This window comes from Taudactylus pleione, unplaced genomic scaffold, assembly GCF_031769625.1.
Source record: "Taudactylus pleione unplaced genomic scaffold, aTauple2 ptg003137l, whole genome shotgun sequence".
Classification (NCBI taxonomy): Eukaryota; Metazoa; Chordata; class Amphibia; order Anura; family Myobatrachidae; genus Taudactylus; species Taudactylus pleione.
In genome coordinates this window covers 4,044,022-4,070,550 of record NW_028287496.1, presented here as the reverse complement: position 1 = coordinate 4,070,550, position 26,529 = coordinate 4,044,022, and the positions used below count along the sequence as shown (strand labels likewise).

The 26,529-nt window shown below is 46.4% G+C and overlaps 1 protein-coding gene across 1 annotated transcript in view; it reads right to left on the bottom strand.

Annotated features, from left to right (window-relative positions):
- The window catches only part of LOC148430837 (alpha-2-macroglobulin-like protein 1), a 630,872-nt gene that overhangs the window by 9,178 nt on the left and 595,165 nt on the right, over positions 1-26,529 (bottom strand). Inside the window, exons 36-39 of the mRNA XM_088466430.1 lie at positions 22,107-22,197; positions 14,276-14,344; positions 10,759-10,861; positions 3,344-3,385 (exon numbers count right to left, since the gene is read on the bottom strand). Coding sequence (XP_088322556.1) covers positions 3,345-3,385; positions 10,759-10,861; positions 14,276-14,344; positions 22,107-22,197 — 304 coding nt within the window. The 3' untranslated portion in view covers position 3,344. The remainder of the gene's footprint in view (positions 1-3,343; positions 3,386-10,758; positions 10,862-14,275; positions 14,345-22,106; positions 22,198-26,529) is intronic.

Sequence of the window (26,529 nt, the reverse complement as noted above, 5' to 3'; positions counted from 1 at the left end):
CCATTTGCACGCCCCCTGCAAGTGCTGAAAGGAGCACCCACAGTCCACTTGCTGATATGCAAATTGAAGATGTCACTGTTGAAGTACAACAGGATGAGGATACTGGTGTAGCTGGCGCTGAGGAGGAAGTTGGCGAGGAGGATTCTGATGGTGATGTGGTTTGTTTAAATCAGGCTCCGGGGGAGACAGTTGTTGTCCGTGGGATGAAAAAGCCCATCACGGTCATGCCTGGGCAGAAGACCAAACATTCCACCTCTTTGGTCTGGCAATATTTCTATCCAAATCCGGACAACAACTGTCTTGCCATATGTACCATATGTAAAGGTGAAATAAGTAGGGGTAGGGACGTCAACCACCTAGGAACATCCTCCCTTATACGGCACCTGCAGCGCGTTCATAAAAAGTTACTGTCAAGTTCAGAAACTTTGGCTAAGACCGTAAGCAGTCCAGGGACACCTAAATCCCGTTGTCCTGTTGTATCCAAGCGCCTGCAAACCACACCGTCAACTCCCTCCTCGTCAATTTCCTCCTTAGTCAGGATCGGAAGTAGTCCTGCAGGCCATGTCACTGGCATGACTGACTCTCCTATCCGGGATTCCTCTGGAGGATCCTGCATTGCTACGCCTACTGCTGCCGCTGCTGCTGTTGCTGCTGCTGGGAGTCGTTCATCATCCCAGAGAGGAAGTAGGAACACCACTACTTTTACCAAACAATTGACCCTCCAACAGTCCTTAGCGAGGAGGATGAAGTACGACAGCAGTCATCCTGAAGCAAAACGTATAACTGAGGCCTTGACTGCTATGTTGGTGTTAGACGTGCGTCCGGTATCCGCCATTAGTGCAGTGGGATTTAGACAATTGATGGAGGTAGAGTGTCCCCGGTTCCAAATCCCGTCTAGATTCCACTTCACTAGGCAGGCGATACCGAGACTGTACAGAAACGTCAGAAAAAGTGTCCTCAGTGTCCTGAAAAATGCCGTTGTACACAATGTCCACTTAACCACGGACATGTGGACAAGTGGAACAGGGCAGACTAAGGACTATATGACTGTGACAGCCCACTGGGTAGATGTATCACCTTACGCAGCAACAGCAGCAGCGTCACCAGTAGCAGCATCTCAGAAATGCCAGCTCGTTACAAGGCAGGCTACGCTGTGTATCACCGGTTTCAGTAAGAGGCACACCGCCGACAACCTCTTAGAGAAACTGAGGGAAATCATCGCCCAGTGGCTTACCCCACTTAGACTCTCCTGGGGATTTGTGATATCTGACAACGCCACCAATATTGTGCGGGCATTACATCTGGGCAAATTCCAGCACGTCCCATGTTTTGCTCACACAATAAACTTGGTGGTGCAGAATTTTCAGAAAAGCGACAGGGGCGTGCAGGAGACGCTTTGGGTGGCCTGAAAAATTTCTGGCCACTTTCGCCATTCAGCGACTGCGTGCCGAAGACTGGAGCGCCAGCAAACACTCTTGAACCTGCCCCGCCATCACCTGAAGCAAGAGGTTGTGACGTGGTGGAACTCAACCCTCTATATGCTTCAGAGGATGGAGGAGCAGCAAAAGGCCATACAAGCCTATACATCCACCTATGACATAGGCAAAGGAGGGGGTATGCACCTGACTCAAGCACAGTGGAGAATGATTTCCGTGTTGTGCAAGGTTCTCCAGCCCTTCGAACTTGCCACACGTGAAGTCAGTTCAGACACTGCCAGCTTGAGTCAGGTCATTCCCCTCATCAGGCTTTTGCAGAAGCAGCTGGAGAAAGTGAAGGAGGTGCTAAGACGGAGCGATTCCGCTCGGCATGTGGGACTTGTGGATGAAGCCCTTCATTCGCTTTGCCAGGATTCCAGGGTGGTCAATCTGTTGAAATCAGACCACTACGTTTTGGCCACCGTGCTCGATCCTAGGTTTAAAGCCTATGTGGTGTCTCTCTTTCCGGCCGACACAAGCCTGCAGAGGTGCAAAGACCTGCTGGTGAACACACTGTCAGCTGAAGCGGAACGTGACACGTCAACGGCTCCTTCTTCATTTTCTCCTGCAACTGGGGCTGCCAGGAAAAAACTTAGGTATCCTAAGCAACCCGCTGGCGGTGATGCAGGGCAGGCAGGACCAAGTTTGGACATCTGGTCCGGACTGAAGGACCTGGCAACAATTTCTGACATGTCTACTGTCACTGCATATGATACTGTCACCATTGACAGAATGGTGGAGGATTACATCGGTGACAGCATCCAAGTAGGCATGGCAGACAGTCCATACCTGTACTGGCAGGAAAAAGAGGCAATTTGGAGGCCCCTGTACAAACTGGCTCTATTTTACCTGAGTTGCCCCCCCTCCAGTGTGTACTCCGAAAGAGTGTTTAGTGCAGCCGGGAACCTTGTCAGCGAAAGGCGTAGGAGGTTGCTTCCACAGAATGTGGAGAAGATGATGTTCATCAAAATGAATTATCAGCTCTTCCAGGGAGACCAGCCTCCAGAAGGTACAGAGGGACCTGTGGTGGTGGATTCAAGTGGGGACGAGTTAATACTTTGTGAGGATGAGGATGTACACACTGAAGAGGGTGAGGAATCGGTGGATGAGGAGGATGAGGATGACATCTTGCCTCCATAGAGCCAGTTTGTGCAGGGACACATTAATTGCCAGCTTGTTTTGTGGGGGCCCAAACGAACCAATCATTTCAGCCACAGTCGTGTGGCAGACCCTGGCGCTGAAATGATTGGTTTGTTAAAGTGTGCATGTCCTGTTTATACAACATAAGGGTGGGTGGGAGGGCCCAAGGACAATTCCATCTTGCACCTCTTTTTTTTCTTTGCATTATGTACAGTTTGGGGCCTAGTTTTTCAAACTGCCATCCTGTCTGCCACTGCAGTTTCACGCCTAGATGGGTCACGTGTTTGTGCCGCCCACTCGTGTCGCTTAGCATAGTCATCCAGCTACCTCGGTGCAACGTTTTGGACATAAAAACACTATTGTGAGGTGTGAGGTGTTCAGAATAGACTGGAAATGAGTGGAAATTAAGGTTATTGAGGTTAATAATAGCATAGGAGCAGAAAAACCTACAAATTCTGTGATTTTAGCTGTTTTTATGCTTTTTTTTTAAAAAATACAGATCCAAAACACAAAACCCAGAACCCAAAACACGGAAGGGTGGTTTTGGCAAAACCAATCCAGATCCAAAACACGAAGAAAGATCCAGATCCAAAACCAAAACACAAAACACGAAAAGTGGCCGGTGCACACCCCTATAATATATATATATATATATATATATATATATGTGTGTGTGTGTGTGTTTGTGTTACATAGATGATAAGTTGGAGCAGTGAACACACACTCACCTCAGGAGCAGGTTTGTAGGTAGTCAATAGTTTTTTCTTCATCTGAAACAGAACAATAAATTGATGGAAAAGTCTCATTATTGTAGAAAACTGATCGCTGATAGAGGGGATGATCACTGATAGAGGGGCTGATTGATTGCTGATAGAGGGGCTGATTGCTGATAGAGGGGCTGATCGCTGATAGAGGGGCTGATCGATGATAGAGGGGCTGATCACTGATAGAGAGGCTGATCACTGATAGTGGGGATGATCACTGATAGTGGGGATGATCACTGATAGTGGGGATGATCACTGATAGAGGGGTTGATCGCTGATAGTGGGGATGATCACTGATAGTGGGGATGATCACTGATAGTGGGGATGATCACTGATAGTGGGGCTGGTCGCTGATAGTGGGGATGATCACTGATAGTGGGGCTGATCGCTGATAGAGGGGCTGATCGCTGATAGAGGGGCTGATAGAGGGGCTGATAGAGGGGCTGATAGAGAGGTTGATCACTGATAGAGGGGCTGATCGCTGATAGAGGGGCTGATTGCTGATAGTGGGGCTGATCGCTGATAAAGGGGCTGATTGCTGATAGAGGGGCTGATCGCTGATAGAGGGGCTGATCGCTGATAGAGGGGCTGATTGCTGATAGAGGGGCTGATTGCTGATAGAGGGGCTGATCGCTGATAGTGGGGCTGATTGCTGATAGAGGGGCTGATCGATGATAGAGGGGCTGATCACTGATAGAGAGGCTGATCACTGATAGTGGGGATGATCACTGATAGAGGGGCTGATCACTGATAGTGGGGATGATCACTGATAGAGGGGCTGATCGCTGATAGTGGGGATGATCACTGATAGTGGGGATGATCACTGATAGTGGGGCTGGTCGCTGATAGTGGGGATGATCACTGATAGTGGGGCTGATCGCTGATAGAGGGGCTGATAGAGGGGCTGATTGCTGATAGAGGGGCTGATCACTGATAGAGGGGCTGGTCGCTTATAGAGGGGCTGAACGCTGATAATGGGGCTGATCGCTGATAGAGGAGATAATCGCTGATAGAGGGGCTGATCGCTGATAGAGGGGCTGATCACTGATAGAGGGGCTGATCACTGATAGAGGGGCTGATTGATTGCTGATAGAGGGGCTGATTGATTGCTGATAGAGGGGCTGATTGCTGATAGAGGGGCTGATTGCTGATAGAGGGGCTGATTGCTGATAGAGGGGCTGATCGCTGATAGAGGGGCTGATCGCTGATAGTGGGGCTGAACGCTGATAGTGGGGCTGAACGCTGATAGTGGGGCGTATCGCTGATATAAGGATGATCACTGATAGAGGGCTGATCGCTGATAGAGGGCTGATCGCTGATAGAGGGGCTGATCGCTGATAGTGGGGATGATCACTGATAGTGGGGATGATCACTGATAGTGGGGCTGGTCGCTGATAGTGGGGATGATCACTGATAGTGGGGCTGATCGCTGATAGAGGGGCTGATAGAGGGGCTGATTGCTGATAGAGGGGCTGATCACTGATAGAGGGCTGATCGCTGATAGAGGGCTGATCGCTGATAGAGGGGCTGATCGCTGATAATGGGGATGATTGCTGATAATGGGGCTGATTGCTGATAGAGGAGCTGATGCAGAGATGAACGCGACTAGCACAGCTACTGGCTCTTTGGAGCCATTTTTTATAAACGATTGTGGGAGCTCTATATGGGAGCTGAAAATGTCACACACAGACATAGGTACTGATGGCACAAATATTAGGGGCGCTTACGGGGCTGGCACCTATGGTTTTATGTTGTATATCCATGTGACCGTTATACATTCCATCACAATGAGACAAAATTATATCAGTTTCCCAATTATAAGGACATATTTTACCCGCTGTATATATACCTATAAAATAAGTATTGAACACCTCAACATTTTTCTCAGTAAATATATGGGTAATGGGGCTATTGCACAGGTTCTCAAACTCGGTCCTCGGGATCCCAAACGGGGCATGTTTTGCAGGTCTCCTGACAGAATCACAAGTGAAATTAGCTCCACCTGTGGATCTTTAAAAATGTGTCAGTGAGTAATGAACACACCTGTGCACCTGCTGGGTGACCTGGAAAACGTGACCTGTGTGGGGTCCTGAGGACTGAGTTTGAGAACCACTGGGCTATTGTAATGAAATTTTCACCAAATGTCAGCAACAACCCATGCAATCTACACATGCAAAGAAATCAAACCATAGATGTCCATAAATTTATGTGTAATAATGTGAAATGACATAGGGAAAAGTATTGAACACATGAAGAAAGGTAGGTGCAAAAAGGCATGGAAAGCCAAGACACCAGCTGAAATCTATCAGTAATTAGAAAGCAAACCAGCCAACACCTGACTTCAATCCAATAGAAAATCTATGGAAAGAACTAAAGATCAGAGGGTCTGATTCAGAGCCGGACGCTCTTTCAGAGCGCTCGCTCTGAATCAGGGCGGCATTTTTTTTTTTTTGAGAGCCGGCCTCCTGGCCACTCGCTAAGCTGTGGGTGACCACCCACAGCTTTTGTGAGCAGATAGATGATGGTCGCGATGGTTGCGACCATCGGGCTTGCGACGAGACCCTTGTGGTAGGGAAGCCGGAAGCTCACTACTGAGGCCGCCCCCAAATCACAATCGACAGCCGCCCCGTTTTGGTGCAAGACCCGTAGCGACGGAGCGCCCGTTGCTGGCCGAGTCTCGCACATGCGCACGCCGAAGCTGGCTCAGGTGTGCGCATGCGCAGTGCGGGACCATCGACCCCTGAGAAATCCCACCTTAGCAAAGCGTGCGGCTAGGTTCTCCATACAGGAGGTGTCTTGAAGCCGTCATTACCAACAAAGGCTTTTGTACAAAGTATTAAATACATTTCAGTAATCGTGTTCAATACTTTTTCCCTGTGTTATTTCACATTATTACACATAACTTAATTTATGGACATCTATGGGTTGATTTCTTTGCATGTGTGGATTATATGGGCTATTGCTGACATTTGGTGAAAATGTCATTACAATAGCCCCATTACATATATATTTACTGAGAAAAGTATTGATGTGTTCAATACTTATTTTACCCGCTGTGTATATTTATATATTCATGTAAAACTTTAATTAATATAAGGTCCTATTTATTGAAAACATTGTTATTACAATATAAAAAATAATTGTCTTTATAATTGTCAGAATGACTTGTGCAGGTGAGTCCGCAGGCAGTGAGCCCCATATCTGTAGGCAATACTCCTCTACGCTGGGACCCCGATTCTACGCATTGTCCTTTATTCACACTGGGTGATATCACTAATTGTCCTGGGTCACAGGACACACTGGGAGTTACCTGGGTGAGTCTCTTACTCCAGAATTGGGGAATAAGAGGAAACCAACGGAGATATTTACAAAGATTCTAACAGTGACCAAAAACTGACAATATGACTACGGAGGGCATGTAATATGCAGGACGTATTTTATACCCCGAGGCAGTGCAGTCTGGGAGCATTAGTTGCAGGGCAGTTAGGTGTTAGTTTAGGCTGATAGCCCCTTTTAGTGTTACTACAGTAGGTGAGGAGTAATGCTGGGTGCACACGGGACGATCTGTTCAGCGAACGATATCGCTGTACGATGTCCCATTGAAATTCCTGGTGTGCTCGATGAACGATATTGTTCATCCATACACAAAAGAAATCACGAACGATGAATGACTAACGATCGTTCTGCCATATGGCAAATGCACGATATTGCCCAGATTGGCCAGCATTCATGCCCGATGGACGATATCGTTATCGTCCAGCGGAAGCGCGCATCGTTGGTCGTTCATTGCATACACACTGAACAATGTGAACAATATCATTATCGTTCATATCGTAATGCTATATTGTTCCGTGTGAAAATGTGTTTTTCAAATTGTGCCTAAATTTCATCAATGAATACATGATTTATTACATGGCTAAATGTGACACATGGCAGTGAGGTGTATTACATGGGTAAATGTGACACATGGTAGTGAGGTGTATTACATGGGTAAATGTGACACATGGCAGTGAGATTTATTACATGGCTAAATGTGACACACGGCAGTGAGGTGTATTACATGGGTAAATGTGACACACGGCAGTGAGGTGTATTACATGGGTAAATGTGACACAGGGCAGTGAGGTGTATTACATGGGTAAATGTGACACACGGCAGTGAGATGTATTACATGGGTAAATGTGACACACGGCAGTGAGGTGTATTACATGGGTAAATGTGACACACGGCAGTGAGGTGTATTACATGGGTAAATGTGACACACGGCAGTGAGGTGTATTACATGGCTAAATGTGACACAGGGCAGTGAGGTGTATTACATGGGTAAATGTGACACATGGCAGTGAGGTGTATTACATGGGTAAATGTGACACATGGCAGTGAGGTGTATTACATGGGTAAATGTGACACAGGGCAGTGAGGTGTATTACATGGGTAAATGTGACACAGGGCAGTGAGGTGTATTACATGGGTGAATGTGACACAGGGCAGTGAGGTGTATTACATGGGTAAATGTGACACACGGCAGTGAGGTGTATTACATGGGTAAATGTGACACACGGCAGTGAGGTGTATTACATGGGTAAATGTGACACACGGCAGTGAGGTGTATTACATGGGTAAATGTGACACACGGCAGTGAGGTGTATTACATGGGTAAATGTGACACATGGTAGTGAGGTGTATTACATGGGTAAATGTGACACATGGCAGTGAGGTGTATTACATGGGTAAATGTGACACATGGCAGTGAGGTGTATTACATGGGTAAATGTGACACATGGCAGTGAGGTGTATTACATGGGTAAATGTGACACATGGCAGTGAGGTGTATTACATGGGTAAATGTGACACATGGCAGTGAGGTGTATTACATGGGTAAATGTGACACATGGTAGTGAGGTGTATTACATGGGTAAATGTGACACACGGCAGTAAGATGTATTACATGGGTAAATGTGACACATGGCAGTGAGGTGTATTACATGGGTAAATGTGACACATGGCAATGAGATGTATTACATGGGTAAATGTGACACATGGTAGTGAGGTGTATTACATGGGTAAATGTGACACACGGCAGTGAGGTGTATTACATGGGTAAATGTGACACACGGCAGTGAGGTGTATTACATGGGTAAATGTGACACACGGCAGTGAGGTGTATTACATGGGTAAATGTGACACACGGCAGTGAGGTGTATTACATGGGTAAATGTGACACACGGCAGTGAGATGTATTACATGGGTAAATGTGACACACGGTAGTGAGGTGTATTACATGGGTAAATGTGACACACGGCAGTGAGGTGTATTACATGGGTAAATGTGACACACGGCAGTGAGGTGTATTACATGGGTAAATGTGACACACGGCAGTGAGGTGTATTACATGGGTAAATGTGACACACGGCAGTGAGGTGTATTACATGGGTAAATGTGACACACGGCAGTGAGGTGTATTACATGGGTAAATGTGACACACGGCAGTGAGGTGTATTACATGGGTAAATGTGACACACGGCAGTGAGGTGTATTACATGGGTAAATGTGACACACGGCAGTGAGGTGTATTACATGGGTAAATGTGACACATGGCAGTGAGGTGTATTACATGGGTAAATGTGACACATGGCAGTGAGGTGTATTACATGGGTAAATGTGACACATGGCAGTGAGGTGTATTACATGGGTAAATGTGACACATGGCAGTGAGGTGTATTACATGGGTAAATGTGACACATGGCAGTGAGGTGTATTACATGGGTAAATGTGACACACGGCAGTAAGATGTATTACATGGGTAAATGTGACACAGGGCAGTGAGATGTATTACATGGGTAAATGTGACACATGGTAGTGAGGTGTATTACATGGGTAAATGTGACACACGGCAGTAAGATGTATTACATGGGTAAATGTGACACAGGGCAGTGAGGTGTATTACATGGGTAAATGTGACACACGGCAGTAAGATGTATTACATGGGTAAATGTGACACAGGGCAGTGAGGTGTATTACATGGGTAAATGTGACACACGGCAGTAAGATGTATTACATGGGTAAATGTGACACAGGGCAGTGAGGTGTATTACATGGGTAAATGTGACACATGGTAGTGAGGTGTATTACATGGGTAAATGTGACACACGGCAGTGAGATTTATTACATGGGTAAATGTGACACACGGCAGTGAGGTGTATTACATGGGTAAATGTGACACATGGCAGTGAGGTGTATTACATGGGTAAATGTGACACACGGCAGTGAGGTGTATTACATGGGTAAATGTGACACATGGCAGTGAGGTGTATTACATGGGTAAATGTGACACACGGTAGTGAGGTGTATTACATGGGTAAATGTGACACATGGCAGTGAGGTGTATAACATGGGTAAATGTGACACACGGTAGTGAGGTGTATTACATGGGTAAATGTGACACATGGTAGTGAGGTGTATTACATGGGTAAATGTGACACAGGGCAGTGAGGTGTATTACATGGGTAAATGTGACACATGGCAGTGAGGTGTATTACATGGGTAAATGTGACACATGGTAGTGAGGTGTATTACATGGGTAAATGTGACACACGGCAGTGAGGTGTATTACATGGGTAAATGTGACACAGGGCAGTGAGGTGTATTACATGGGTAAATGTGACACACGGCAGTGAGATTTATTACATGGGTAAATGTGACACATGGCAGTGAGGTGTATTACATGGGTAAATGTGACACATGGCAGTGAGGTGTATTACATGGGTAAATGTGACACATGGCAGTGAGGTGTATTACATGGGTAAATGTGACACATGGCAGTGAGGTGTATTACATGGGTAAATGTGACACATGGCAGTGAGGTGTATTACATGGGTAAATGTGACACATGGCAGTGAGGTGTATTACATGGGTAAATGTGACACATGGCAGTGAGGTGTATTACATGGGTAAATGTGACACATGGTAGTGAGGTGTATTACATGGGTAAATGTGACACACGGCAGTGAGGTGTATTACATGGGTAAATGTGACACACGGCAGTGAGGTGTATTACATGGGTAAATGTGACACACGGCAGTGAGGTGTATTACATGGGTAAATGTGACACACGGCAGTGAGGTGTATTACATGGGTAAATGTGACACATGGTAGTGAGGTGTATTACATGGGTAAATGTGACACATGGCAGTGAGGTGTATTACATGGGTAAATGTGACACATGGTAGTGAGGTGTATTACATGGGTAAATGTGACACATGGTAGTGAGGTGTATTACATGGGTAAATGTGACACATGGTAGTGAGGTGTATTACATGGGTAAATGTGACACACGGTAGTGAGGGGGTGATGAGAGTGATACTGTGGGGTTGGGTTACCTGGCAGGTAATAGTCAAAGACTTTAATGATGGCAGGTTTCAGGCCCAGAACTTGGACTCTCTGCTCAGCCAGGATCTCCAGAGTCTGGGACTCAGACGTAACCTGACGAGAGAGGAGAGAGTTAGATCAAACACAGAGCAAATACACTGTATGATATATACTGTATATCACCTTCTGTAATGGCCGCTGAGGGATTGATCTTCTGACGTTGGTCCACAGAGTGTCAATGGGACAGTCGTCATAGTAAGCTCTTGGGTCCAGGTTACTTATGCAGTGTGCTTTTATTTATTGTGCTTCCCCATATCTGACAGACACTTTCCATATGTGACACTTGGGGTTATTTACTAACTCTGTATGTACAGTACACTGAGCGACAGCAATAAGTTTATTCCCATTAGTATTATTATCCTTTATTTACCGTATATAATGCTCACATACTAGTCAGCGCTGTACATAGAATTCTGTTCATTTCTCACGACACCCTCAACCTCACAGTTTACCGTCTAAAGGGTATATTTACTAAAGGTCGATTTTGATCGATTATTTAAATCGATTATCATTGATGTTGTGTTTCTGGGGCTAAATCTCGCATTTACTAATACTTACAAAAAAAAATTAAAAAATGTCTGTTAGTAAATGTGATTTAGCCCCAGAAGTACAACATCAATGTTAATCGATTTTATCGATTTTAAATCGATCAAAATCAACCTTTAGTAAATATACCCCTAAGGGGCCTATTTATCAATTATTTTCTTTTTCATAAAATTATGTAGAAACTGCAGTTTGTGAATAAATGTATAAATTGTTGCTATGTACTAATTATTGACATGTCCTATTGGTGTAGAGCCTGGGAAGTTAACAATAGACACTAGCAAAAATGGAGTCTAGGCCAGGCAGCTTGTTCTTATCCTTAATGAACCTGCATATCTGATTAACAGTGGTAACAGCTGTAATACTCGGAGTCCGCGGTGGTAACTGTGCTAGTAACAGCTGTAATACACGGAGTCTAACAGAGCAGGAAGCACCCTACTGACATCACTGGTGATGTCAGTAGGGCTGCCTACAAACGCATCCGTTTGTCTGGCCACCCCCCCACCCCACCTACAAAACGAGGCGAGCTGTCGATCAACATCGACAGCCGCCCCTTTTGTAGTGAGCCCCGGAGCGAGTGCATTTGTCACTCGCTCTGGGGCTTGCGCACGTGCAGTGCCCTCACCATCGACCTGCTTGCGAGTGCATAGTGCTTGCGAGTGGTTCTGAATGAGGTCCAGAGTCAGCGGTGGTAACTGTGCTAGTAACAGCGGTAATACATGGAGTCAGCGGTGGTAACTGTGCTAGTAACAGCGGTAATACACGGAGTCAGCGGTGGTAACTGTGCTAGTAACAGCGGTAATACATGGAGTCAGCGGTGGTAACTGCGCTAGTAACAGCGGTAATACATGGAGTCAGCGGTAGTAACTGTGCTAGTAACAGCGGTAATACATGGAGTCAGCGGTGGTAACTGTGCTAGTAACAGCGGTAATACACGGAGTCAGCGGTGGTAACTGTGCTAGTAACAATGGTAATATATGGAGTCAGCGGTGGTAACTGCGCTAGTAACAGCGGTAATACACGGAGTCAGCTGTGGTAACTGTGCTAGTAAAAGTGGTAATATATGGAGTCAGCGGTGGTAACTGCGCTAGTAACAGCGGTAATACACGGAGTCAGCGGTGGTAACTGCGCTAGTAACAGCGGTAATATATGGAGTCAGCGGTGGTAAATGCGCTAGTAACAGCGGTAATACACGGAGTCAGCGGTGGTAACTGCGCTAGTAGCAGCGGTAATACACGGAGTCAGCGGTGGTAACTGCGCTAGTAGCAGTGGTAATACATGGAGTCAGCGGTGGTAACTGCGCTAGTAAGAGCGGTAATACACGGAGTCATCGGTGGTAACTGCGCTAGAAACAGCGGTAATACACGGAGTCATCGGTGGTAACTGCGCGAGTAACAGCAGTAATACACGGAGTCAGCGCTGGTAACTGCGCTAGTAACAGCGGTAATACACGGAGTCAGCGCTAGTAACTGCGCTAGTAACAGCGGTAATACACGGAGTCAGCGCTGGTAACTGCGCTAGTAACAGCGGTAATACACGGAGTCAGCGGTGGTAACTGCGCTAGTAACAGCGGTAATACACGGAGTCAGCGGTGGTAACTGCGCTAGTAACAGCGGTAATACACGGAGTCAGCGCTGGTAACTGCGCTAGTAACAGCGGTAATACACGGAGTCAGCGGTGGTAACTGCGCTAGTAGCAGTGGTAATACATGGAGTCAGCGGTGGTAACTGCGCTAGTAAGAGCGGTAATACACGGAGTCATCGGTGGTAACTGCGCTAGAAACAGCGGTAATACACGGAGTCATCGGTGGTAACTGCGCTAGAAACAGCGGTAATACACGGAGTCAGCGGTGGTAACTGCGCTAGTAACAGCGGTAATACACGGGGTCAGCGGTGGTAACTGCGCTAGTAACAGCGGTAATACACGGAGTCAGCGCTGGTAACTGCGCTAGTAACAGCGGTAATACACGGAGTCAGCGGTGGTAACTGCGCTAGTAACAGCGGTAATACACAGAGTCAGCGGTGGTAACTGCGCTAGTAACAGCGGTAATACACAGAGTCAGCGGTGGTAACAGCGGTAATCAGTCCCTGGAGGAACATGTGCTACACGGCCATGCAGTACTCATCACACACTGATGTGGGGTCGCGCATGTGCAGTGACATGTTCCGGTGGCCATCTTGGTAAAGGTCACTGGCCGGCTTCAAAGCAGGATGGTAGAGCGCACTCCTCTCTAACACTAATAGCCGAACGCTCACAGAAATCTCCTGCAGAGGCTGATTAGCGCTGCCGATCGCTGTCTCCATTATTATCACTGGGGACTACGATCTGACCCCCGTGTACCAGACTACGAAAATCGAATCTTTTTAGAGTTTGGCCCCGTTAGTTTACACCGTCTTCAGATTTAAGCGTATGGAGGCATATTCACACGTCAGAGATCTTCTGGTGTGTGTGATCCCCCAGGCACAATAGGAATTACAGATGTGCGCGGACCCCCGTTTTGGCAGCAAAATCACCCTCAAGTTTTTTGTTTTAGGTTCGGATTTGGTTTTGGATTTCTTTAAAATGGATAAAAACAGCTAAAATCAGTAACTTGGACCGGTTACATGCAAATCTAAATCCGAGATTCGTTTTTTAAATCCTAGTTCTGAACTTGCAGCAGAGCAGAGCCTGGACTCCGTTCTAGTCAGAACCCAGAACCCCAAAGTTCGGGTGTGTTCGGGTGATGTGATCTGCACATGTCTAATAGGAATATGCTAGTAGTGTTTGTTATAGTGATCTGTGGTGAACGCAGCAAAGGCGAGATGCTCCCATGATCTGAATTGTGCTACTTTCTATGTAACCTAAGAAATGCGCCTCCATAAATCTGTGTGTGAAGATAGAGGATGAGCAGGATGAATATAAATATAGAATATAAGCTTTATTCACCTTTTCTAAGTAGATAGTCACCATGTCTTCCGTGGTCTCCACGCGTTTCACCAGCACCATTTTTTTCAGCTGTGAAATGGGAAAATCAGTTACATATTTTATCATTGATGGTTTCACATCAGCAAGACAGAATCTGGTGACTTATTCATATCTTACTGGCAGAATAAACTCTATGGGGCATAAGTAATAACCTGCGAGATAATTGGAATTTAGCTGCTAAATTTAAAGTGGCAATTTCTTAAAAGGCAAAAACAACCAACTAACCATGTGGCGGCTGTCCGCTGCCATGTGCCCTTATTTATATCTGTAGGGTTTTTACTTTATTTCCTTTTTTAAAATCCACATTCTTTTCTCTACAAAGATCATTTGTTTTGTACATGTTATTCTGAGCTCGGAGGAGTGAGTGTGGGTGTACATACATACCGTTCCTCAACCAACCCTTCTTCTGTGTTTTCTTTTTATCTATTTATCCAATAGTCATAAATAGCACAAAAGTATTCTGTTTAGCGTGTGAGTATTTGGAAATACTGTAGCTGGCGGTGGGGTGCGTGTAGTTGGATTCTGGGGAGTATGGATGGATTTGAATGTATTCTAGTCGAACATTCAGAAGGGCCCTATTTATAAAAAGGCACCATGAGCAAGCCAATCATGACACGCTGTGGGCATGGATATGGACAACGTAGAGGGCCAGTCCTGGTTCGTCGTGTCATTTCACCGCTCAAGCGCATGGACTTATATTAGCCAGTGCAGGGGGGCAATTGGCTCACCTGGACCAGAGCCCTAAAGAGAGAAGACGCTGCAAACATAAAAGACACTGGAAATCCTGGGAAAGTGGTGGCCACTGAAAAAGAGCTAACGTCCCTAACATTCAGGGGTTCACATCTGAGGTGCAGGGTACCCCAAAAGAATCCAGTGAATGACCATCCCCAGGGCATTACACTAAAAAAGGAAAGAAGGTGTGATGCCCTGGGGATGGTCCTTGGCTGGATTATTTTGGGGTGCCCTGCGCCTCAGATGTGAACCCCTGAATGTTAGGGACGTCTGTAAAGAGGAGCCTTGCTGCTGGCCCGGCGCTTAATCATATATTTGCAAATGTATGCAACTAATACCTCTGAATTTCTATTATCATGTAGGGTTCAAGTATTTTTGTGGATATTGTTGCAGTGTGCTAGAGGGAATACTCTTTTTTTCTGTGGTTCAGAGTAAACCCCGCCCTTTACAAGCACCTGTGCAATACCATTAAGCTGATGTGAGTGACCAGTATATTTTTTATTGAAGACTCTACAAGTCCTGATGCTGTGAAGGGGATCATTCCTCAGATAAAGCCCAAGATAGAGATGGGGATTTTGTGCTTTCTTCCATTAGACCACCAGGGGGTTCTCATCAGTGCTAGGCCCATGCCATTGCAATAATACTTAGGTGCTAGGGCCTTGCCACTAAGTAAAACTTTGGATACTAGGCCCATGCCACTAAGTAAAATTTTTCACACAGGCCCATACCACTAAATCAAACTTCAGGCACACGGCTCATACCACTAAATAAAACTTCGGGAACTAGGCCAGTACCACTAAAAAAAAATTCAGGCACTAGGCCTGTACCAATAAATAAAACTTTGGGAACTAGTCCCATACTACTAAATAAAATTTTGGGCACTAGGCCCATGTTACTACTATAATATTTCAGGAACTAGGTCCATGTCCCTGGACTGATTTTTCAGACACTAAGGGGAATATTTACTAAAGCTTCTAAAACAGACAAGTGGTGATGTTGCCCATAGCAACCAATCAGATTATGTGTATAATTTTCGAGAATGCAATAGAGAAATGGTAGCGAGAATCTGATTGGTTGCTATGGGCAACATCACCAATTGTCTTTTTTAGAAGCTTTAGTAAATCTAGCCCTAGGCCCATGCACCTAACAGCAACCTAGTGCATTAGGCATATTCAGCACATACTGGGCACTAGGGCCAAATGAGTCCTGGCAAACTAAGTGGGTGGTGCATTGGGGAGGGTGCATCCCATCGGTGTGAAGGTGCTCCTACACTACACTGAGCCACATAGTAGGAGCTGGGTGTGTAGGTGCTCCTACACTACATTGAGCCACATAGTAGGAGCTGGGTGTGAAGGTGCTCCTACACTACACTGAGCCACATAGTAGGAGCTGGGTGTGTAGGTGCTCCTACACTACATTGAGCCACATAGTAGGAGCTGGGTGTGAAGGTGCTCCTACACTACATTGAGCCACATAGTAGGAGCTGGGTGTGAAGGTGCTCCTACACTACATTGAGCCACATAGTAGGAGCTGGGTGTGAAGGTGCTCCTACACTACACTGAGCCACATAGTAGGAGCTGGGTGTGTAGGTGCTCCTACACTACATTGAGCCACATAGTAGGAGCTGGGTGTGTAGGTGCTCCTACACTACATTGAGCCACATAGTAGGAGCTGGGTGTGAAGGTGCTCCTACACTACATTGAGCCACATAGTAGGAGCTGGGTGTGTAGGTGCTCCAACACTACACTGAGCCACATAGTAGGAGCTGGGTGTGTAGGTGCTCCTACACTACATTGAGCCACACAGTAGGAGCTGGGTGTGAAAGAACTACCTTGGTCACAGCCTTTGATGGTAAGTTTTGGGAAGCACGCAGTGACTCCATTACCCTGTTAAAGCCTCTGCCTGTAACTAATTGTTAGGTCCCCTAAGTTCTGTAAGAGATGCCGGCCGGCATAGGGATTGGAAGTGACTGTTGTACATGTGATTATTATATGTATGCTCACCGTATTGTGGATGGTCAGTGTTGGTGATCTGTGTGTATTGTGAGATTGAGGGTAGTGCCAGATTTTGCTACAGTTATTACAAGTTTTTACACCAATGCTAATTACTGTAGTGCTAGAAGTGTCATTAAGCCACCTACAGATGTGTCCTGATTCATTCGCACACAGATACACAAGTGTTGGCATTTCAAATTGATCAGTGCAGACAAAGCATTTCAGGACACTATAAACATGCTTAGCTCACATCAAGTCACATGGGACATGGTAGCTTACGTGCACCAGCATTTGGAGGCTAGGTGCATGAGGACGCCCTATAGTTGATTAGCGGGGTGGTATATAGCAGTTATTACATAAGGTAGGTGTGTGGGTGGGTTTATTTACAGGTGCAGCTGAGGTGTCACGACCCTGTCTAGTTGTCACATTTTTGCCTTGAGACTTACCCCTGTCAGCTGCCCCATGGATCTGTGTGTGTAATTTGCCTGGAGGATTTGCTCTGATTATTGCACCTGGTCTCTCCTCTGTCTGTGAGCACTGCTAGCCCTGATTGGAATCGCAGGTGTGGTTCTGATTCTCAGAGCTGCAGAGATGAATACTCCCTCTGCATGTTGTGCCTTCCACCACTCAGAATGCTACTACCAGACCACCTGTCCGTATCCACCAATTGCTGCCAGACCCATGGTATATATATCCTCCCCTGATAGCATTCTGGGCCTGAACATCTCGTCTTCCCGTGGTGTATGGTTCATGTGGTTTCTGCATTCAAGTATATCCCAGAAAACCTGTTACAGCTGTACCTGGCAATCCAGTAAATCTGCTGGCAGCTCCCCCCGATGCTTCCAGAAAACCTGCTACAGCTAAACCTGGCAATCCAGTAAATCTGCTGACAGCAACCCCTGGTGCATCCTGAAAACCTGCTACAGTAATACCTGGCATCCAGTCGTCCTGTTACAGCAATACCTGGCCTGTGCTCTGCTGCTAGTCCTACTCCTGGTTGGTCCCTGGCACTCTGTAAACCTGCATCGTGTCACCCCGCCTTGCTTCCTGCTGTGGATCAACTCCTGCCCCTTTTACCTACCTACTCCCTCCCTGAACCTAAAATTCCCAAACCTACCCATTCCTTCCTGAAACCTGTTATTCCCAATTATCCAATCCAGCCTGCACCTGATTTCCAGCCTTTGTCATAGAAATTCCAGATTACCCTGTTTAGCCCTCGTCTCAGCATTACCTGACTTCCCATCAGTTCAGTCCATGTTGTTCCAGTCCAGAGTCAAGTTCCAAGCTCATCAGTTCAGTCCACGTTGTTCCAGTCCAGAGTCAAGTTCTTAGTTTATCAGTTCAATTCAACAAGTCTTCCTGCCGGTCCCAGTCCGGTCCCTCCAGTTTGTCATTTATCATCAAAGGCAGTTTTCACTGCTACACAAGTCTTGTAAATAGAGCTATCTACATCACCTGTGGTTCCAGTCATGCCGGCCTCCATTGAAACCCGATCACCACCTGAGACAGGTAACTCGCAGACACCAATTGTGACATGAGGTCATTTATCAAGGATTGTGAAGGTGAGTGTTAAACCCATGTTTGTGTGTGTCTATCCATTAATCTTCCCTTAGGCTGCTTTGAAACCACCACATGTACATTCACACTCTATGTTCCACCTCTGCTGTGTGCAAACACAAGTGGTGGAACGGGGTGGCTGAAGCCTCAGAGCCAGTGATCATCATTCAGCCACCTTATATCCAAATTTGCTTTTCGCCAGTAGGTGTTGATGCTCCTAACCTGTCTTTAATTTCCCTGCATCCTTGTGCAGCAATGCCATCATATTAGTACCATAACCGGCATCAGGTGATTGGAACTCATAGGAGAGCCCAGTGGAAATCTTTTCTCTGGACCTACCCAGACTCACATTTTGGCATAGCCAGCAGGATGAACAACATTGCAGACATCACCAATGAGGAGTCAGGCTCCACCCAATAACATGCTTCTGGCTGGACAACCAATGCTTCTGGCTGAAACCTATTCCTCCTATTGTGCTGGCCTCCCCGTTTGCACCCATTACTGCGGTTCGACTGGGAATTGTCCTCCTAATCTGGTTTGATGGCATTAATATCATGCTGTCGGACTGGAGGGAAAGTGTGTGACTGTACCAGGTACCACTAGTAATGTAGGCTGAGTTGGGTGGAGGGGGATTCCCATTGCACAGTGCTTCCATGGACTGAAGAGGAGCGAGCTACACTAGACAACATTTCCCAGATATTGAAAGTTATCTACAGGGATACATTATTTGTGACTGTGTTGATATAGGTCTTCATCCAGGTTGAAAACGATGAAGAAACCATTCCACAATTTGTTAATACACTCATGGAGTGGATGATGGAACTCCAGAGAAAGGATCCTCGGGTTCTCACAGCACTCAGGAATATAGACCACATGCTCAGAGACCAGTCTGTAATGGGACTACGGAGTGCCCCATTGTGTCAGATCCTGCTGGAAGAATGAGTGGCTACAAGTTCTTCTGAACTTATTGGAGAGTGTCCCGTATCATGGGAAAGTTTGGGGGTAAGACACAACCATGTTTAGTGGACACTGGGTTACAAGTGATGATCATGATTCAGCAGTGAGTCCAACATCACTATGCTCACCTCTAGCTGAACACAGATGACACTTGGGTGACATGAACTGCCACAAACCATCTACCCATCTTGGTGGTCAATGTGGTGTGTATGGATGTGCAGCTACGCCTGGAAAAACATACTTGTTCCAAAACCAGTACATGTTTTACTACAAGTGTTATGGTGGTGTGAATAAGAACAGGCTGCCAAGACAGAGTACTCAATGATATCAAGACCGGTATTGGCAAAACTTGATGGTCCAGCCAAACAGTGAGTCATCTAATTTTTGGAGGTACCAAAAAAGAAGCGGTTAGAAGGATGCAGGTCATGATGGAGGCTAAAGCATCTCTGGAAAGTATGGGTGTCCCCTTAATGGCCTGTACTTTGGAAATCATGACAAATGGGAAAGTGTAATGTCAAAGATCAACTCAGTTGATTTATTTCCCTATATTTTTGTGGAGAAGGTCTTGAGGGTAACTACTCCAGTGATGGAAGGGGCTTCTGATTGAGTGGACTTGAAGCAGGTCATTGGCTGACTGTGGAAAGTAGTAGTTCAAGTCAGACCAAAGAAGGAACCAACAGAAGGGTCAGTCAATCTTTCTGCCAAAAAGGTGGCCCAGTTAGAAGCTCTACTGTATTATGAAAGCAGCCGAAGGCCTTTTCGTGTCATGAAGATGACTTTTATGCTGTACTGACAACCTTGAATACAAGTTTCTCACTGGCAATGCTGCCCCATACTGGGAGAGATAACAACAGGTCCATACACAATTATACCAGGAAGTAAGAGCTATTATCCACTGGATGTTGAATCACCAAATGCTGGTTATAAAGCAAGGGTTACCTGGTGAGGCCTCAAACAGGGTGATGACTGAAGTGTTAAATTGGTGATCCTCAGAGGTCCAAACATTTTTGTCCTACAGGAAAATATGTAGGCCTGGATTATGCTTGGTACTAACCTGTCCCTGTAGGGACTACAGTTAAAAATTATGGGGAAAATGTAGCGGGCAGTGGGTTGCATACACTGTCACCCCAGTTCGGTCCCAGCAAGCTTGAGTACAAATGGATTCAAGCTGGACCAAGCTGAGTGGCTTTATCTGGAAAAGCCTCTGTGAGCTGGCCAATTATCGTTTGCCACATGCCTGGATACATACGGATGCAGAAGGTCAATCCCTTCTTGTCACATCATTCCCTGCCTACCTGCACTGACTGATATCAGCCAGCAGATTTGATGGCAGATAAGAAGAGAATGGATGCTTCAGACCTGCCCTGAGCCCTTAAGAGAGAAACCAATGGAGATGACAGGCAAAAAAAAAAGATGTGGCATTTGGCTTTCTTTCACTATACCACCAGGGGGTTCTCATTTCAATAATGCTTTGGGTACTAGACCCTCACCACTTAATAACAGTTTGGGTGGTAGGCCATTACAATAATATATTTTACACTATGCTCGTGCCACTGCCCAAACACTTTGGGCGCTAGACGCATGCCCCTGGAATAATACCTAACCCGTGGTGGATCTTACCTAGGGGCTGCGAGCCCCCCTCAGTAAAATCAGACACTTCAGTGAGCCAGTGCAGGCTACACTGTGACTGGAGGTGGCTTCCTATTGGAAGCGCCTCCTGCCACTCACGCACAGGACAGGCAGTCCCAGGGGTAGGGGTCTCCTCCCCCTGGGATTGCCAGTCCCGGCTGCGATAAGCAGAGAGCGGCTTCCAGTGGAAGCCGCTGTTCTGTTTTCCGGGCAGCCCTGACTGGCTTCTCTGGGTTGCAACCAATGCAGCCCATAGAAGCTGGTCTAGTGTTATGCGCATGAGCAACGCTACTGCCACTCATGGGCACGCAGAAGCAGCAGCAGCCCCTCTCAGGTAATAGGGCAGGAGCCGCTGCTGTACCTAACCAGTGGGTGCTCCAGGGGTGGGACTGCAGCACAGTCCACAATTCAAATAGGGGATCCACACCAACTGCCACTCCAAATCACTGGTTGGGACTCACTGGCAGTTGGTGTGACTCCCCTATTTGAATTGTGGACTGCGCTGCTCCCCCACCTCTGGAGCTGCCACTTTACCTAACTCTGACCTTGGGCGCTAGGCCCAAATTAAGCCGAGGGGGCAAAGTAGCAGCAGCAGCTGGAGAGAGCACCCCAGTAGTGACTCTCATTGTGACAGTGTTTGTCTGGATCGTACACACAACGATAAGATTAGGGATATGCCTGCTGTCTCCATTCCCCAGTTAAAGCCTTTCCCAGTAACTAATCTATAGGTCCCATAGGGACAGGAAGTGAATGTTGACCTTTGTACATGTGATTATTACATGTACGCTCACTGTATTGCGGATTGTTAGTGTTGGTGATTTTTGTTCCTTTTCCGCCATTCCAGTCAATGCTAACGCAAAGCGCTTCTTCACACCACTCAGCGCAACAAAAGATAGTATTGAGATGATTTCAGAGGAACTTACTGTCTCTATACATTCTTTTTGTGGAACGAATCCTGACATCATTTTAAGCTCCACAAGGGCCATGTTAGAAGACGCTCGTTTCCCGATATACCTGTAATAACAGAGAACACTATGTCACCGAGCGATATAATATATTCCACACACATCCTTCTGCCATTTTACATCTACCGATGTGTCCTCACTTACCTATTCTTCCTCCCCCACGTAGCGCGGGATACGTGATGCGTCCTATATGTGCTATGGCGCACTGAAGCACGCCAAGACAAGTCAGAAATGTACGGGTTGTGTAAAATTCAGGCATTCATAACATAAACACTGTAATGTCGACAGGTACAATATTTAGACAACCAAAATGTCGACATGGACTATATGTAGACATTCAATATGTAGACAGACAACATTTTGACAGGTACCTAACTTAGACATTAAATATACAGTATAGTCAGTTCAAACGTTGACATTTAAAATATAGAGAAATAATGTTGACAGTCAAAATGTTGACACAGCTAAAACAATAACGGCTGTAGTGGTGACCAGTAAAGAGTGCGTCTCCCTTGTCAGACTGATTGCAATTCGCAACTCAGATGATAGCACTCTACTTTGTGATTCTAATTGCAATGAAACTGTTGGAACAGAGCATGCTGGCATATGTAGTTCCACAGCAGCATAATAACTAATTGCAGCAACCATTATTGCTGCCGCTGCCGCTAAACCCAATCACAGTATTGCTGCTGTTAGGGCCTGCTCAAACTGTGACAGGGCATGCTGGCATCTGTAGTTCCACACAGAGCCGGATTATTTGCTATTTGGGTTCATAGTAAATGATAATATTTAACATAAAAACTACAGTAAGCCGGCACAGCTCTGTTCCCTGATGACACTGGCTGGCAGCAGTAATAAGAGTTATGGTCCCTTCAGCGCATGTGTAATCCGGCTCTGCTGAACACCCATACTGACTGCTCTGGAGCCATGACTAAACTTTGCAACAGCAGATTCTACTAAAATAAATAAAACAAAACATTTTTTTTTAAATGAAATGATGCACTTACCTACCTATTCAATAATAGCTGCACAAAGAGGAGGTGGAAATATGGAGCTGAAGTGTCCAGAAACTTTACAAGTGCATTCCAAGGCAGCAGCTTCACAGTAATCCTGGGGAGCGTGGTTAGCATCCTATCAGTCGGTGCCTTGGAGACACTGTAGGTTACATTGCCACAATCCTCTGTCGCAGCTGCCCAGGGCACGCCATCTGCAGTCCCGGCGGCTTGTTCCCCCTACTTCTGGTTCATGGCTGCGGCTCATCCAGACACCAGTAAGTATTAGCTATAGCAGCGGGGGGAGGGGTACGTTTAGCAACCCCCGGGGGGACTTAGGGTTAAGCACCCCCTGGGGAGGGTTAGGGTTAGGAGGGTTAGGGTTAGGCACCACTGTGGGGAGGTTAGAGTTAGGCACCCCCCCGGGAGGGTTAGTTTTAGGGTGCGGGAAGGGGGGGCTAGTGTTAGGCACCACCAGGGGGAGGTTACCGTTAAGCACCCCCCATGGAGGTTAGAGTTAGGCTCCACTAAGGGAGGGTTAGGGGGGAGAGGGGAAGGTTAGGGTACTTACCTGCCCTAGTCAGGTTCTTTAGTGATCAAGCTTCTGGCATCGGTATTTCAACCGTCGGCTGTTCAGCTGCCGGCATCTCATACCCATCCTTCGCTCCACTTTGTATCATCTGAGTGGATGGGAAAAACTTTCCATCGCTACCACCCACACCCAGATGACAGAACTTACCTTGCAAGTGTGCGCTTCCATCGGGAGTTGATATCCTTTTACGTACTCTCATCAGCCGAGAGTCATATTATACTGGGTTTTCGGTGGCTATGGAAGCATGCTACCACATTAGATTGGAGTAAAACTCAAACCCTGTTGTGGGGACCTCCGTACCGTCAGACGTACTTGCCAACCATTGAACCTCCACACCGTCCATTTCTTCGGATGATCCCCTTCTAGCTCTATACCAGTCCTTCAGAGATGTATTCAGCAAGAAGACCACTGAAACACTCTCAGCTCATCGGGAGTGGGACTGTGCTATAGATTTACTGCCTGGGAAAATGCCTCCCTGTGGGAGAATGTTTCCTCTCTCACTTCCTGGGGCCCAAGCGGTATCTGAATATATCATGGAGAACCTTGAGCGTGTGTTCATCATGGAGTCTAAATCACCGGTGGGAGCAAGGTTATTTTTCGTTAAGAAGAAAGATGGAGGGTTGAGACTATGTATCGATTATCGGTGACTGAACGCCATCACCGTCAAGGATCGGTATCCGCTACCACTAATCTCTGAACTCTTTGTTCGCATAAAAGGAGCAAAGATTTTCCCAAGTTAGATCTCTGTGGAGTGGGGTTAAAGGCGATATAACATTTCCAGGGCTTCTGTAACTTTTACCAGCAGTTCATCAGAAAGTATTCGTCTGTTGTAGCTCCCATCACTGCTCTCACCAGGAAGGGCCAAGACACTTGGGTGTGGCCTCCTAAGACAGAGGAAGTGTTCAACCTATTGAAGCAGTGGATCATCTCTGCTCCCATCCTGGGTCAACCTGGTTGTGACCAGCCTTTCTTTCTGGAGGTGGACGCCTCTACTTGGGGTTGGGGCAGTGCTTCGTAGAAGGGTGAGGAGGAAAAGTGGTATTCTTGTGGGTTTTTTTCCCTGCAAGTTTTCAGCTCCAGAGAAAAATTGCGCTGTCAGGGATAAAGAATTGTTAGCCATCAAGCTGGCCATACAGGAATGGTGATATCTGTTGGAGGGGACAAACTCCCGGTGATGGTTTACACTGACCACAAGAACCTTACTGACCTCAGGACCACTCACTGTCTGAACTATCATCAATCCAAATGGTCTCTGTTCTTCGACTGGTTCAATTTGGTGATCATCTACCGGCCAGGTAGCAAAAACATAAAAGCTGATGCACTGAGCCCGACATTCAGTTCCGCTGAAGTGGATGAAGTTCAGGAGGATAAACTCATTCTGAACCTGGCTTGCTCTGTAGCAGTAACCACCGAGGTAAAAATTCTTCCAGGGAAGACAATCATAGCAACTGAGCTCCATGCAAAACTGCTACAATGGGCACATGGTTCTTTCTTCACCGGTCACGTGGGTGTGAAAAGAACCATGGAACTCATTCTTAGGGGGTATTGATGGCCAATGGTCCGTCAAGATGTTAAGGGCTTCGTGGTAGCCTGTTCTATATGCGCTCAACACAAGGTTTCACCTTACTATCCCCTGGGTGCCCTGCTACCATTGCCAGTAACAGACCATCCTTGGACCCATATTTCTATGGACTTCGTCATCGATCTGCTGTCCTATCAATATTTCAATAGTGCACAGGTTTCCAAGGCCGCTCACTTTTTCCCATTAAAGGCCTACCTTCAGCTCCAAAGTTAGCAGAGGCATTCATAAGGGAAATCTTCAGGTTGCACAGGTTCCCTAAGGACATTGTTTTGGACCGTGGAGTGCAATTTACCTCCAAATTGTGGAAGGTATTGTGTAAATGTTTTGGGGTTAACCTGAGCTTTTCATCAGCCTACCATCCCCAGAGTAATGTTCAGACAGAGTGGGTGAATCAGGATTTGGAGAAATTTATCCAAATGTTCATGTCGGCCAATTAGGATGATTGGGTCTCTTTGCTGCCATGGGCTGAATTCGCTCACAACAATCTGTTCAATGAGACATCGGGCCACTCTCCATTCTTTATCCAGTATGGTTTGCATCCTGTGTTGCTGGAATTGCCAGTACTTAGATCGGTATCACTCCAAATCATCCGCGATCTTGCCAATTTGGTCATCATCGTGCTCTATTCCTATCCATAGAACACAAGCACCTGTATTAGGGAACCTGCATGTTGGACGTAGCTAAGTCCAAACTTCTTTGCGGGGGTTCCTGATGAACACCGCCAGCACATTAGACTCCGCACCTCAGTACTAGGTCTCATCAATCCCAAAATATGGGTTTGCATCTGTGAGTTGTGACATTGGCCCAGGATATGAGCACCCAGCAGAGGAGGAGCAGTGGAGAGGTGAGGAGACATGGAATGTGCACCTTACATGCACAAGATGAGCAGCACAGTATGAGATGCATGGCAGATGAGAGGCAGAAGTGTGGGAACAATCAGAGAAAGGGGTATATTTACTAAGAATCATGTTTGGGCGAGATTAAACTCGAATAGGTTCCCACAAACAGCAATGAGTTTTCCCAGAACAAACTCACAAATTTACCATGAAGTGATTTTTGCTAAATCGTGTTTTTCGATGGTGAATGCAAACGTGTTTTGTTGTGTGAGTTTTAGTCAAAACACGCGTGAGAATAGTTGTGTTCATAAAACATGTGTGAGAATGGATGTTTTTATGAAACACACAGGAGAATAGTTGTGTTTAGAAAACACACAGG